General features: G+C 39.4%; 2 protein-coding genes across 2 annotated transcripts; both read right to left on the minus strand.

The window, feature by feature from the left end:
• Positions 1-200: 200 nt before the first annotated feature.
• On the minus strand, positions 201-1,535 carry LOC136064619 (uncharacterized). The gene has a single exon (XM_065766569.1). The coding sequence runs from the start codon at positions 1,533-1,535 to the stop codon at positions 201-203; it is 1,335 nt and encodes a 444-aa protein (XP_065622641.1).
• A 4,807-nt stretch (positions 1,536-6,342) lies between these two features.
• On the minus strand, positions 6,343-14,177 carry LOC112003884 (probable glycosyltransferase At5g03795; the record flags this gene model as incomplete). The annotated part of the gene is given in 2 exon segments (XM_065766571.1): positions 6,343-6,889; positions 13,609-14,177. Coding segments are annotated over 2 exon segments (1,008 nt in total). The 3' UTR covers positions 6,343-6,384.
• Between the last annotated feature and the right edge of the window lie 2,259 nt (positions 14,178-16,436).

Consider the following 16,436-nt stretch of genomic DNA (forward strand, 5'->3'; position numbering starts at 1 on the left):
GGGTAGCTGTCTTTAGGGCATGCCTTGTTTAGATCGGTGAAGTCTACACGCATCCTCCATTTCCCGGAAGCTTTCTTGACCATCACTATGTTTGCTAGCCAGTCAGGGTAGTAGACTTCTCTAATAAAATTTGCCTCTCGCAGCTTGCGGACTTCTTCGGCTATGGCTTGGTCCCGTTCTGGGGCGAAGACCCGCTTCTTCTACCGGATGGGCGGAAAGGATGGTGATACATTCAGCCTATGCACCATGACGAAAGGGTCTATTCCTGGCATGTCCTCGTGACTCCAAGCGAATACATCCTGATTCTCTTTGAGGAATGCTGTAAGTGTTTGCCGGATTGCGGGACTTGCAAGGGTTCCAATCTTTGTTGTCTGGTCAGGTCTGGAGTCGTCCAGGGGTATTTCTTCAAGCTTCTCGACTGGCTCCGTCGTGCTCCGGTACTTTTCTATGCTCATGGTTTGGAGGTGATCATCCATTTCCATCATGGCTACGTAGCATTCACGTGCGGCAATCTGGTTTCCACGTAGCTCTCCGACTCCGTATTCTGTTGGGAACTTGATCATTAAATGATAAGTTGAAGTTGCTGCCTTCCACGCGTTGAGGGTGGGTCGCCCTAGGATAGCATTATAGGCAGATGAATGGTCGACCACGAGGAACATTACGTCTTTTGTGATTTGCTGGGGATAGTCGCCTGCTGTCATAGCCAACGTGAGCGCACCCAGCGGAAACACCTTTGCACCTCCAAAACCGACAAGTGGGGCATTCGTTGGAACCAGTTGTTCCCTGCTGATTTTCATCTGCTGGCATGCCGGGTAGTACAAGATGTCTGCCGAGCTGCCATTGTCGACCAACACCCGATGCAAGTTGTAGTCCCCAACCTGTAGGCTGACAACAAGCGCGTCGTCGTGCGGGTGGTGAAGACGTCGCGCATCTTCTTCCGAGAACTCGATAATGGGGCTTTCCCTTCGAGCTACCTTTTGCACTGGACCCGTCAGCTGGACGTTTTGGACCATCCGGAGGTACGTCTTTCGAGCCTTTTTGGACGGCCTGGTAGCCATCCCTCCTACAATCATTCGTATGTCACCAACGGGAGGTCTTGGACGGTCATTATCTCGTCGGGGGGGGTGCTCTAGAGGTGCTGGATCCGCTCTTTCCTTGCTTACGAATTTCTGCAATTTCCCTTGCCTTATAAGGGCCTCGATTTGTTGCTTCAAGTCGTAACAGTCGGCTGTGTCATGGCCGTGATCTCGGTGAAAGCGGCAGTACTTGTCTCTGGAACGCTTGTTAGGATCCCCCTTCAGCTTTCCAGGGAAGGTCAGAGCCCCTTCGTCCTTAATTTGCATTAGGACTTGATCTATTGGGGCGGTCAGCGGGGTGAAGCTTGTGAATCTCCCTCCCGGAGGTTTAGAACGCCTTTCGTCTCTTCGATCTCCTGTTCTGGGCCTCTTTCTCCCTTGGTCTGGTCGTGCATCTTCCTGCCTCTCCCTTTTTCTCGGCTTCTCTTCTCGGGCCTGCAACGCGTCCTCAGCATTCATATACTTAGTAGCCCTGTAGAGTACTTCCGACATGGTCTTCGGGTCGTTTTTGTATAGGGAGAACAAAAACTTGCCCTTTCGCAACCCATTTGTGAAGGCCGCTACAAGTATTTTGTCGTCGGCTTCGTCAACCGATAGCGCTTCCTTATTAAAGCGCGTTATGTAGGATCGTAACGTCTCGTCCTCTCTTTGCTTGATACTCATCAGGCATGCCGTGGACTTCTTATACCTATGTCCCCCAATGAAGTGTGTAGTGAATTGAGCGCTTAGCTCCTTGAAGGTGCTGATAGAGTTGGGCGTCAGCCGGCTGAACCATACCCTTGCGGGGCCTTTGAGTGTTGTGGGGAAGGCCCTGCACATAATCTCGTCTGCTACCCCCTGAAGATGCATCAGGGTTTTGAAAGTTTCCAGGTGGTCCAGAGGATCCTTCACCCCGTCATAGCTATCTATATTCGGCATGCGAAACTTGTGGGGTAGGGGGAAGGAGTTCACGGCCATAGTGAAGGGCGAGTCGGTACGGTTGACTAGATCATCAAGATCACTGGAGACTCGCCCCTTGAGGGCATTCATCATAACCTCCATCTATTCCCTCATTGCTTGCATCTCGGCGGTAATATGTGGTGGAGTCGCATCCGTGAGGGATGGCATACTCACGTGCTGCCTCTCCGGCCTGCTTGGGGCGTGGCTGCCCTCAGGTCTCTCCTGATTCTTCTTTGTAGCGCTAGTCCCTTCCTGATCTTCTGGTTGGTCATTTAGTGCTGCATTCTTCTAGCGCAGCTGTTCTTCCAAGTCGAGGTTCTGTTTGGTGAGACGCTCCACGGCGGCACCGAGAATCCGAACTTGTCTCTCGAGGGCAGTCATGGGTGGTTCCTCTCCTTGTACGTCATTAGTAGTCGCCATTGAGCGAGTGAGTACCATGCAACCCTTTAGTCCGGGAAACGATAATATGGCTTAATTACGAGTTTCCCACAGACGGCGCCAACTGATGATGCCGAAAATATCAACAGTGAGTTGCACAATGCTCGTACCCTCGAAACGACACCTGCACAAAGAAAAGAGGACCTAACAGAGAGCACCGGTGTGGTGCCGGCCAAATACCCTCCGAAGGTCAAGTTAGAACTTCTTTTCACAACTCTAAAGTGCTAGAGAGGGTAAATTATGCGTACCTCGATTTATGAGAGTATTAGGCTTTTATAGTAGTTGAGGGTTGACCTTTTTCCTTGGAGTAGAAGTCTTTTCCTTATAGGGATCCTCATGGGCGCGGATCGCGGGATCCTTTCCTTATAGGATTCTAATACTGATCGTGGGATACGAATAATTTCCTTAAATACCACGCGCGGAGGACAAGTCAGGATTTTACACATATCCGTCGGCATAGGGGTCGTCGGCTTGCCTTATCCCCGTCAGCCATGTCGTCGTCAGTTCATTGCAGCGCTACCCAAGGGCTCCGAATCCACATCCGTCAGCCTTGGATCCCTTTGCTTTTCCAGTTGTCCGAGGGCATCAGCTGACGGGTTGACCATGATTTATTTTTACGTATCAGTACTATTTCAGCTAACTATTAGTTTTATCTACAATATTTTCAGCAAAAAGTTTTTAATTTCAATTAAATAAGTTGTTCCTAAACGGATCCTAGTATTAAGTGGACCCATTAAATTGTTAATATACATTCAACACTCTTGTTAATGGAATCAAGAAACTTGATGATGTTGTCCTTGGATGAGATAATGCTGCCACATGCAAACTTATTTTTTTGATCAGTACTTAATTTATAGATGGCAACAAGTTGTGATGTTCAGCGGATCACTGGTTGGGAAATGGGTTTTTAATTTCAATTAAATAAGTTGTTCCTAAACGGATCCTAGTATTAAGTGGACCCATTAAATTGTTAATATACATTCAACACTCTTGTTAATGGAATCAAGAAACTTGATGATGTTGTCCTTGGATGAGATAATGCTGCCACATGCAAACTTATTTTTTTGATCAGTACTTAATTTATAGATGGCAACAAGTTGTGATGTTCAGCGGATCACTGGTTGGGAAATGGGAAGTCAGCTCAGCTCTAATTGTTTTCAATCCATCAAATTGTATCGTCTTTCTTTCCTGGTACAATTTCATTATCTTGAATTGGAACTGTGAAAGGTAGTTAAATTAATTAGTTTTTTTTTTTTTTTTTTTTTGGGTCTTGATTGAAGCCTATTGAATTGTAACACCAACCATTGGCTGCAGGTGTTACGCCAAGATATTGTTGAAGGTCAAGTCACAAGTAATTTATTATTTATTAAACCTGCATGATGCACTTTTTGACTATGTATATGTACCTAAATTGTCACTGGATTTTCTCCTGCAAGTAAAGCAAACCTGACATTCTAAATTCACGTGTCTTTTTTTGTACTTGTAGCATAGAAATAGAATAAATATCGAATTGAGATTGAACCCCCCAATATTAATTAATTGGATTTTGGCACGCAGGAAGATGTTGAAGGTTTGGTGGTATATTGTTATTGTTTGATTGATCATTACTTAACATTTATTAGTTCATTTTCTTTTTTTCTTTTCTTTTTTGTATCCAGACTTTCCTTATTGTAATTTAAGGAAGTTATTTCTTACTTCTATCAAAAGTTATTTCTGATTTTTAGTTTTTTATTGTTTAATTTTTTATTATTATTTAAATTGTAGAAACTGCCATACTGGTAAATGGTAATGCCCCTTTCATTAAAAAGACAATGAGATAAGATACATACATACCAAACAGGACAAGGGCCAAATGAAAGCGAGTAACTTATACTTATCAACTTCATATATAATTGCATAACTTCATAATTTTTTCCAACACTCCAAGCATTCTTCCTAATGTAGTTGTCATCTCATTTGATGGCCATAAACTAATATAAAATATGTCATATTTATAAAGCTCCTTTTGTTTTTGTTTTTAATCTCTTAAACATGTGATATTTCATGTACTGTTTCAAGGATTGTTTCATTATTCTTGGCCCCTTAAAGAAAGGAAACAAAAACTTGGAGAAAAGCAATGAGTTGATGAGAAAATAACAAGAAAATGAAATGCTTTGGTTATCTACAATTTATTAGTAATTTCCTTGAAGTCATATATAATACAAATCATGTCTTGAAGATACTGATTGTAGATTTTATTCCTTCGAATAAGCTATTTTAGAGATTCTTTTTGCAGTTAAAATGGGTACTTCAAAGATTATCACAATAATTATGATGTATTGATGTTGAGAAGAGCAATGATAATGATAGTAAACGTTTATAACTGCCCCCTTAATCTTTAAAAATCTAATCCAGGAGGATTAATATGGACAATTATGATGTTGAGAAGAGCAATGATAAAGATGTTAAACTTTCATGACAACCCTTTAAATCTTTAAATTTTAATTCATGAGGATTCAAAGTTTCAAACCTCAATATGTGTTTAATTATGGTATTTCACCTATAGGGTTCAGAACTTAAAATTTTCCAATCTCTGATATAAATCTGTTCTCAATAATTCACTCCTGCAATTACAGTTTATCTTTGAGCGATAGGGCAGTTTCACAAACCTAGCAAAAGAAGTAGAATGTTGTGTGCAGAAAACACACAAGAACATGCTGCAATATGCCATACCTAAGAGACTAGAGCATTTTTATCAAGAATTGTAAAAATTTTAGCATTTAGCACCTAAAAAACCAACTTCATAGTATTTAACACATCACTTTTCAATGCACTTAACATCAAAACTTCTTTTTTTTTTTTTTACCACTTCATTAAAATATTATTTATTTATCATTTTTTATTCTTTTTTATTCTCATCACCCAACCACCCCAAACCCACACAAAGCCTCCACAAACCCACGGTACCACCCACAACACAACTCACGGCACAACCCACTGGCCTCAACCCACAACACCACCCACGGCACACCAACCCACTTTTCCCTCTCATCCTCTCTCTAGCCACAACCAGCACTGCCTCAGCCACAGCAACCACACCTCAACCACGTTCAGCCACTATCACACCCCCAACCACCACAATCACAACAAATTGCAACCCACCACATCCAAAAGAAGGTATAAATAATCACCCAAAAGCACCATCAATGCCTCCCACAACCTGCAAATTAGAACCCTACCACTGAATCAATCAACCCACACCCGCCTCTCAACCACCCCAATCAACCCAGCCACCAAAATCAAAAACCACCGAAATCCATCAAAACCCACGAAATCAAAACCCACAGATATCAAATCACAAAATCCACTGTATACCAGCCACCGCAGCCTAACCACACCTAGCACCGTAAAGGGAGAAGAGAAGAGCTTGCCAGCATGGGTTGAGAGAGAACCAAAAAAACAAAAGAAAAGAGAGAGAGGACTTTGTGGCAGTGGGGATTAAAAAATTGATTTTTGGTTTTACAATTCAGCTATAGTGAGCTATTATATAGATGACAGCTCACTTTAGCTGTGTCAAAAATTTTGGCATTTGAAATCTTTGATGTAGTGGGTATTTTTGTGTGTTGGTAGTAAAATTTGGCCTTTAGCATTTTTAGCATTCATGATAAGAATGCTCTAATAGTTCTTTTGTTTTGATTTGATTCACTGTTTTCCTGCTGGGAATAGCTTGCAGTCTTAAAATTGAAGATCTTGTCAGGCGTGTAGCCAACTGCACCCCTTATTTCCCTTTCACAATCTCCATATAACAAATTAACAATTTATACATTTTCCGGAGTTACTGATATGACATGCTGAACTGCTTTATAGAGAAAATTAATCAGTATTAATAAGTAATTCAAAAGGCAAATGCTATTGTGAAACAAAAAATCACTTGAGAATAATTTTACGGTCATCAATTGGGATGGACAAAAGCATTCAAGGGAAGCCTTACAGAACTCCGTCGAAGCCACAACTCATACATAACCATGTAAAATGCATCATAATCAACAGGGGAAAGGTGCCACTGGAAATGTTTTCGCACCTTCAACGCATTCCTTTGTAACATTAGATATTCTTCAAAGCTAAACCTCTTAAGGATTTTTTTAAGCAATGGGATATCTAAAGTGGCAACATTGATTGAGAAACTTTTCCAGTTTAATATGTCTGCAAATGGGAGATCATAGTAGTTGGCAATGATCACAGGAACACAACCATAATATAGTGAATCTGCAATACGAGCTGTGTTTACTTCAAAGCCTTTAACATGGAGGCAGAATTTGCTACCAAGCAGCTCATCAGCATAAGGAGTTGTGAGCCGGCCAAAGTGGGCAAATATTTCAGTGTCATTTCTCCATACTTGAAGAAGTTTTCCTCGAACTGGGGAGTTAATTTTTCCAGCAAAGAATGCAAGCTTCTTCCTGTAATTTCATTTGTGATGGAAGCAAGATGAGTTCCAGTTGATTCAGACATCACAGCAACAATAAAACTATGACAACATAATTTTTATTAACATTAATATATCTCAATGCATGCTAAATTGATATATCATGGATACAGCTCTCCCTCCTCCCTCAATAGCGAAATAAGAAAAACAAAAATGAGTAGACAAAAACTAGCCAGAATAGTTTATAGCATAATAATTAACCTACTTTGGTTGTTAGGGTTATCGACTGAAACCTTGTGCAGAAATTAATCAGAGAACCAATAGATGACTATTCTTTCCATTCTGTAATTTCATGGTGTTGGGTCCCACTTATGACATTGACAAGTAAGGGGGTGGAATAGCTCCTATATAAGAGTAGTTGATGTAGGACAACCTAGACTTCCCACCTAGATTAGTCCTACCGTAGACCTTAGGCTTTCCACATAAGGTGTTTGGATTCACCACCAAACAAACACAATGCAATCTCTGCAAATTATCTCAATAATAATAATAATAATAGTCTGTGACTACAAAAGAAATCATCCGGAGCTTTATATGCAACTTCCAGGAATCACAAAGATAAGGATAAACTCTCCTAGATGTTGTCTATGCTACTGTGAGGGGGAATCAGTGAATCACCTCCTGCTTCATTGTAAGTTTTCTCATGCCTTATGGAGTGAAGCTTTTGCAGTGTTTGGGATCCAATGGGTAATGCCAAGGTCAGTCAGCTCTTTTTTCTTTATGTGGAGAAACTGGTTTGGAAGGCACCGTTCGACCATTTGGAATATGGTCCCGGCATGTTTAATGTGATTAGTTTGGCAGGAACGCAATACCCGCACTTTTGAAGACAAGGAGAGAACATTAGATCATCTAAAATCTCTCCTTTTTGGTACTCTGTTTCTTTGGGCTCGTATTTAGGGGTGTACGAATTGTATTTCTTTAACTGAGTTTTTAGCCTCTAGTTCCTTTAGTTCTTGATTGTTTTGTATCTGTTTTTTGTTCAGAGTGTTCACTATCGTGAGCATGATGTTCATTTTTTCAATATAAAGTTTATTACCTATCAAAAAAAAGGATAAACTCTCCTAAACAAATCCTAAACAATTTCAAATACTAATCTGATAATCCTAAACAATTTCAAATACTAATCTAATAATCCTAAACAAAGGATAATGATGAACAACTAATCCTAACCAAACTCAAATACCAATCCAAACTAGACAAATAACTACGTTACAATCTGAAATTATCCACTAAAAATCTAAAATGAAATATTGAAATAACTTTTGGTTATGCTCTTGCATTAGTAGTAATCCCATATCAGTAAAAATAAAATAAAAAAATAAAAAATAAAAAGTTAAATGGTCTATAGATACGAGTGGTAGTATAACTTTGTATAGTGTGAGAATTGGAAGACAATTTTTCTAGTGTAATAGTGTAGGAGCATCATTAGTTGTGTAACTTGGGGTCCTAGATTTGAGAGTGTTAAGTATGTGACTTTTAGAGTTGATAGTTTGTGATCCATATTGTTGATGGTTGATTTACCTGTGACATAGATAATTAATCATGTCATACTTTGTGCCTTGTAGAGCTTGCGATTTTATACTTCTGTGTACTTTTTACACAAACTGATATTAAACCTATTAGTTAAGGATCTTATAGATGGCCAGCACAAAGTTCAAGGTAAAATCCTTTGATAGGAAAATAATGTCTTTGGATAAGCATTGTCAAAGATGCTGCAACAAGGATTGATTAGGGCACTACATAGACTTTTCACTATGTCTGATTACGAATGTGTGTGTGAAAATCACTTACAAATTTGTATTTGAACTTTGATTAAAGTGTTGTATTAGCTACATCTGAAGGAAGGCGATGATATTAGGATCATTGAAATGCTTTTATAGAGTTGATTACTTAATTATCAAATGTGAATAGTAAAATTGAGGAGGAGAATCAAGTTGTACCGCTTTTAACTTCACTTCAACCTTCATGTGACACCTAGGTGACTGTACTATTGGTTGGAAAGGAAATGCTTAAAATAGAAGGGGTAAATATTTGCTTGGAGGCAATGAAGTTTAAAAGTCAACAAAAATTCTAAAAGATGACTTTTTAATGAAGTTTGAATCAAATCAAGTAGGAATATGCTGCATCAAAAGAATTTTGACAAGGTGAAGTTAAAATCAGTCTTGACCAAGGATGGATATGACAATTTGGAGTGCTACTCTTCATGGAAGGATGCAACAACGTAGGAAGTTGGGAGCTGATTTAAACGAGTTCAAGAAACATGTGATATTTAGCAGTCCATGAACGAAATGATTATTACAACAGATAGTGAGAATGGAAATGATGGTGGTAGTTCTTATTTTTTTTCTTTTTCGCTAGTTTAAGACTCAAACACCTTAGGGGTTTCGAATCTCAAAACTCACCCCTGGCCACCACCCCATACTTATACGGCAAGGAAGTCCCATTCAGCCCTGTATTCTTATAGTAGTACAGATTCATGTATTAAAAAAATTCATGTATTTTTACTCTGCCAGGTCCTTTCATATGGTTAGCATGAAAAGTGGTTTGACAAATACAAGATTTGTGATTGAAGATTTGTTATGTTAGCTAATAATTTGGAATGTAAAGTTTTAGATATAGGTACAGTAAAAATTATGATATTTAATGCGTTTGTGAAGACTTTTGATAATATAAGACATGCCAGAACTTGGAAGGAATATGATTTCTTTGGGCCAGCTAGATTTTTTTGGATTATGAATACTTTATAAGATTAGGATTATGAAAGCGTTAGCAAAGGCTCTTTGCTAGTAATAAAGAGAGAGAAAGCATTTAAGAACTTATACAAGTTGATAGTTGATATAGTTAAAAAGTAAATTGCACGATGGAGCAAAAGGTAGATAAGAGCGTTTGATTAAATCATCACAAAGGGAAGATAGATATGGATGGTGCATGGTGAGATTTGCGTAGAATCTAATTGATGATTGCAAAGGAAATTTTGACTAAAATTTTCAAATATCATTTTAACTCAAGTAATCACATCATTTGTAAAGGACAAAGGACATTTTTTTTTTTTTTTATAAACAATGATGTTTCACAAAGAGAGTACTATTTAAAACAACTCTTCATGGGCTAGAGGTGAAGATTTGTTGAGTGTTAGCCATGATATTGATATTTTATTATTTTGCATCTTTTTAGGGGGAAAAAAGGGGGGCGGGGGTGGGGGAGGAGGGGAGTGAAGCACTTTTCCCCCTTTATGTTTGGGCCCTTTGGGGTAGTTCACAATTTCCTCCCTTAACTTTGAAACCAACCAATTTCCCCTTCTATGTTGGGAAATGAGCAAATACCCCAAATCTGTTACTTTCTCAGTTAAATCCAATGGAATTTTTTGAAGAAATTATTAGTCGTATACCACAAGGAAGAGAAAACTTGAGGATTGCATTGTTGTTATTTAGGATAGCATTTGTAATCATTGTGATTCCATTGGATTTAAATGATAAAGTAACATATTGGGGGCATTAGCTCATTTTCCAAACATAAAGGGCGAAATTATTTGGTTTCAAAGATAAGGGAGGGACTTGTGAACTACCTATCGAAGGGGAAAAGTACTTTTTCCCCTAAAAGGTGCGGAATTATCAATATAAATGATTGACAATTGACCCAATCAACAATTTCACAAGTCTTATACTAGGAATGCTATCTTATGTAGCATGTGCAAATGCTATGCTTAATTGCCTAGCAAAGGAATTAACACTTTGTTCATAATGTTCAGTTGCCTGGAACAAAGAAAGAACATAAAATTGGATTCTTAGATCTACTCCAACTCAAATGGATTTTTTAATAATAATTTCCTTTCCTTAAACTCCACAACAAACTACATCAAACGATAACGGATGACCTCCTTCAGAGGGTGTAGAAAGGAAATTCCAAGACAAAAATGAGAGAAAAGAAAGCCAAATATTATTTTTGACCTTTTGCAATGGAAAAGGAAAAGAGAAAAAACTGAGAATGAAAAACATCTTCTAATGAAGAAATGTTTATCCTGGTCAGCATGTGCCGAAAGAAAATTCCAACACAAGTAAAAGAAAAGAAACTCAAATATTGTCTTTTGACCCTTATCAATGGTGATGAAAAAAAAAAAAAAAAAAAAAAAAAAAAAAAAAAAAAAAAAGCAAAGAATGGAAAGACATCCCGATGATCTTATACTTACTCAACCTGACCATCTTGACAATTTTTTTTTTGATAAGAATGATATATATACGAAAGCTTACTCTATGCATGAAGAACATAGAGCAAACCTAGAAAGTACAAGAAGAAGAAATTAGAGAAAGAACATAAGAGAAAGCCAAACAACAAAATAATTACAAAAGAGAAAGGGAGCAAAGAAAAGAAGGGATGGAATCACTAGACGTGAGTCCCCAAGCCCGAGACCAATCAAAAAGAGTTCCACTAAAAGAAGCAAGCATCTGATCACCGGAGCTATTCAAATCCTCAAAAGTCCTCCAATTCCGTTCCTTCCAAATACACCATAAGATGCGCAACGGGACTAAGTTTCAAATCTGAGACGAATGCTTCCCCAGCCAATTCCACCAGCCAAAAAGCAAGTTTGGTATTGATCTAGGTGTAACCCAAGACAAACCAAAAGTTATAAAGACAAAACTCCATAACTAATAAGCCATCTCACAATGAAGAAGTAAATGGTCTACTGTCTCTCCATAATGACGACACATAATACACCAATCCACAAAATCCAATCTCCTCAATCTCAAGTTATCTCCCGTTAGGATCTTATTCCAAGCTACACACCAAATAAAAAAAGAAACTCGCCTAGGGGCTTTTGCTCTCCAAATAGCTTTCCAAGGAAAGACAGTTGAGGGAGAATCTCTTAATTTGTTATAATATGACCAGATGTCAAAAGCCTCATTAGGCTTCAATTTCCATCTCATCTGGTCTCCAGCATCCATAAGAGGAGTATTGGCTCCCAGTATACGAAGAAAATGCAGCCCTTCATCCATCTCCCAATCATTAAAATCTCTAATAAAACGAACATCCCAAAGTCTTCTTTCCTCCGCCCCCTGCCTTGGCAAAGAAGCTTCTACAGAAACCTCCTTGTCAACAGCGATACCATACAACCTTGGAAATGCCAATTGAAAAGGTTGATCCCCATACCACCCATCCTGCCAAAACCTCACTTTATTCCCCAACCCAACAACAAACTGACAATTTTTGCTGAAATCCTCCCATCCCATGCAAATACCTCTCCACAAACCACACCCATGAACTCCCCTACCCAACTTTAAGGTCCATTCGCCCCATTCTTCCCCATATTTTTGAAGCTACCACCCTTCTCCATAACTGATCCTCTTCCTTCCCAAACCGCCACAACCATTTCCCCAATAAGGCCTTATTGAAAGTAGAAAGTTTCCTTATCCCCAATCCACCATTGGCTATAGGCACACAAACTTTATCCCATCCTACCAGGTGAAACTTGCTATCACCCCATAGAAAATCCCTTTGCAACTTTTCAATTTTATTAGCCACATGAGTAGGAATTGTGAATAACGAAAGAAAGTAAGTCAAAAAACTAGATAGCGGACAATTGACATCAAGGGATTAAAAAGATAAGATAAACAATTGGGAGATTAAAGATAAAGGTTGTACCCAATGCACAAGGCTCTAGCTTTTGCATAGTCTAGGAGAATTAGTTTGTAGGTAGCCTTACTTCCCCCTATTGAAAGAGACTAAATCCTAGACTGTATTTGTGCACGCTAATTTGCATGGGGAAAAAACCTTTCTTTTTAATAAGTAAGTTTCGGCTCCAAGAGGGGGAAGAGGAGATTTGATCTAATGATCTTTGCTTAATGAGGCATAATATCTAGTCAAATTTGCTACCTCATGGGGTTAATTGTTTAAATTTCAAAGTAGGTGGGCTTCTAAATGTGCCGTTTCGTTGGTGATTTTTCAAGGCCATAGCTTTATTTTCTTGGGGGGTAAATCTGAGAAAGTCAATCCAACTTTAAGATGCTTACTAGATAATGGTGGGGAAAGTAACTTGAATTGCACAATCAGACCTTCAATGAAGTACATATGATTCAAATAATTTGTTTAAAAATAAATGACTCTAGAGATACACCACTGTAGATACTTTCAACCTACTAACCTAGGAGATTTCTCAAGTGGTTCTACATCCTATACTTAAGTAGAGGACTGCCTATAGCTAAGCATAAAGAATAGACCAAAAGGAAAAGTAGAGACAGACTTTTCCTACTGATTAGAGTGGTCATGTTTACATGGGCATGTCAATTGAGAATAAAAATAATAATTAATCTAACCACACATGACAGATACGACAAAATGCATCTGGTTTTTTGGGTCTAAGAGATGTGCAGTCAGTTAAGATATAACTCCTTTTTCTATTTTCGTTTTTCTTTCCCCCTCTTTTTGAGGGGAGATGGGGAGGGAAAATGTTAAATAACTATAAGCTGAATAACAAATAACGCCTTAAAAGTTGTCATCTACCCAAGTGCCCTTCTTAAAAAACAAATAATTCAATAAATTATAAACCAAGATGACTTTTCATACTGGCTTTCTGAGATTGTAAAATATCCTCAACCTTTGTTAAACTTTGACATAGAGGATTTATAAATTTGTAATTTCATAAATTTTCCATTATAAAATAAATGATAATCAGAAAATAAATATAAAAACCATACTCACCTGTTTGATGAAGAAAAGTTAGGGAGGACTCCTTGTCTTGGCCAAATTTGTGGCAGGCATGCATCTTTATGAGCAATGTACCCAGGTTGGAAATAGGTAGAAGAACACACAACTTGAATTGCATTGAATTTCACTTCATTTGCTTTATCCATTGCTGACCGTCCAATGGAATGACAGGCAACATAGAAATGATCAGCCCCACCGGTCTGATTCCAATATGGGTACTTCTGACTAATATTGAGGATGTAATCTTTAATAAAATCTTGGATACCTCCAACACCAATTCTGGGGTCATGCCGCAACCTTGCAATTGAGAAAGGCAGAAAGAAAAGATCTGCCTTGGTTGGATCTTTTGTGATGAAATAGCTACTCATAAGGACCTTCTTAAAGTAACTTTCACTAGCATAATTACCCCCAGGTTCGGAACCCACTGGCAACAGCACATTTGCAAAAGGATCATTTCGCCTGTGAGGATAAACATATATCTTAAAGCTCCTATTCATTTCCTTATAGTCTTCCACAAAGATATCTCTATCATGGTACACCTCGTTGTAATTCACATAGTTTCCTGAACCATAAAAAACAGTTTCCAAACTTTTGGATTAAGAAATAAAGATCATGATCATTAATTGAAGTTCTTCAACCTCCCCACTCACCCAACTCATGCCAAAAATTGTTTACAGTGCAAATGTTCAGGTGAACTCATCTGAATGCGACGGATCCCTCTACTGTAAAACAAGGGCAAATATCCATCAAATTGGATACTGTTATACACTCTCCCAGTTTGACTCACTAATATATTTCACACCTCTGATTTAATCAGCATATTTAATAACCTTGTATTATGAGGATATTACCCACTGTATTGCATGACTGACTCCATTGAAGCTGGACATGTTCCGGAAATTTGTTCATATGACACAAAACACTAACCAATACAAGATGAGAGTGCAGAATCAGCTAACCTTGCTTTCATAAAAGTGTCCTAGTCCTCAAACAAAATATCCACCATAAGACAACATAAGCAAGTAGCAAAAGATCCATAGCATCATAAACATACCTTAAAAATGGGACTTTTTTTTTTCTATCATCTTGTTCTTAGTGAAGCTATTGCTTAAAAAGAATGTATTTGGTGGGAGGGGGGGGTAAGAAGACAAACTGTGGGGAGTGTTTCTTCACCAAATCGGTGAGCTCCAAGACTGCACGTGGCCTCCCAAGCCACGGCAGTTCCAGCTTAGGCCGTTCATGTTGTCCGGCGTGGCTGCTCAACAGCCACTGCCGCTGGGATTGGAATGAGCACATCATTGTGTGAGGCGTTCTGACGTTTGTGAGGGCGTGGGTCTGTGTTGTGCAGCGCCTCTCTTCGCACTTCAGGAGGATAAGCTTCTGGAACTTTACCATCAGCTTTTGTTAGTCGTGTATATCTGACCCACGTGCCTTGTTCTTTGGGCTTGATACCATTTTGCTTTTCTTTCTTTGGGCTACCCGCAGGTGCAGCTAATATGGTGGGCTTAATAAGATGGGCCTTCTCCTCAGTTATCCCCTGTTGGGCCACATCCGAAAGTGGAGTTGACTCCCACACTGTCTGAGATTCAAAAGATTCGCGCCCTTTGACAGATTTGGAAACCGCAGCATCCATAACGGAAGTAACGCCTATTTCTTCATCAATTTTCCGTAGGGTTTCCTCAAATTCCGGCCTTAATTCATTGTCATTAATGCTTTCCTTAAGCGAGACCTTCCTAACCGGTACTGATTTTTCTGGCGCCGTCACCACCGGAGTTAGTTCCACCGATTTAGAACTCTTTTTCCTTCCGTCGTTGGCGTCCCTCTCCTTGTGGGGCTTTTGATTTGGGCCAGTGTAGTTCTGTCTACTCCCAGGGACCGAAATAGAAGTCCTTCTCGCCAAGAATTCATTTTCTGCACGTAGCCAATCTCCGTACTGTTGATCTTCTTTACGCAGAGTACCCTTGCTGCCCAACCATTTCTCACAATCACGATCGTCATGAGATACTAGGCCACACCAATAGCAAAAGTTTGGGAGACGTTCATATTTTAATGCTGCCCATCCGATCACCCTGTTCTCTGACCATATTTTTCTTACTCTGCTAAGAGGCTTGAAAATATCCACTCGGACTCGAACTCGGAGATAGCTGCCCCTATTGCCCTCTTCCTCCGTTTCAGTTGTTTGGAGGAGAGATCCGATCGAGCTTCCTATGGATTCACGTACTTCATTCGTCATACAATGCACCGGGAGATTATGTATTTGGATCCAGAAGGACACAAAGCGAAAGGGAATGGCTGATATAGGGACGTTCTCAACCACTCTCTCCATAATCACCAAGTGCTTGTCATACGTCCATGGTTCATGCTCCAGAACCCTTTCCAGATCATACTCATTGTCAAACTCAAAGAAAAGCCTATTCTCCCCCATATCTTGGATCCTGAATTCCTGTTGTGTTCTCCACAGCGGCTTGAATGTGCGAGCAACTGATTCAATATTCACTGTCCTTCTGGTTAGGAATTTCGCCGCCAGAAGAATGCGAGGTGTGAGCGAGTCTTTTGGACATGCCCCCCCGACTCCTCTCCTTCATCTAATGTCAGGTTCTTCCAAAGTCCTTCCAAAAGATCCATTACCGTTGCTTGTGTAAAATTGCGAAGAGAGCCCTACTAAGTGGACTGCCACTAGAGGGGACGAGCAACCTGTACGAAGACAAGGACAGAAAAGCTCTACTGTTCTAAGTTTTCACTGAGGGAAACCTAGAGAGTCAGAGAGCGACCTCCCTGTTCAAAAGCAAACAATTGGGTTGGGCCCCATATGTTCCTTCAAT

This window comes from Quercus suber, unplaced genomic scaffold (genome assembly GCF_002906115.3).
Source record: "Quercus suber isolate HL8 unplaced genomic scaffold, Cork oak 2.0 scaffold_720, whole genome shotgun sequence".
Lineage (NCBI taxonomy): Eukaryota > Viridiplantae > Streptophyta > Magnoliopsida > Fagales > Fagaceae > Quercus > Quercus suber.

Excerpts from the sequence above, each read along its gene's own strand:
- LOC136064619 (XM_065766569.1), bottom strand. The coding sequence starts at position 1,535 with ATGAATGCTGAGGACGCGTTGCAGGCCCGAGAAGAGAAGCCGAGAAAA.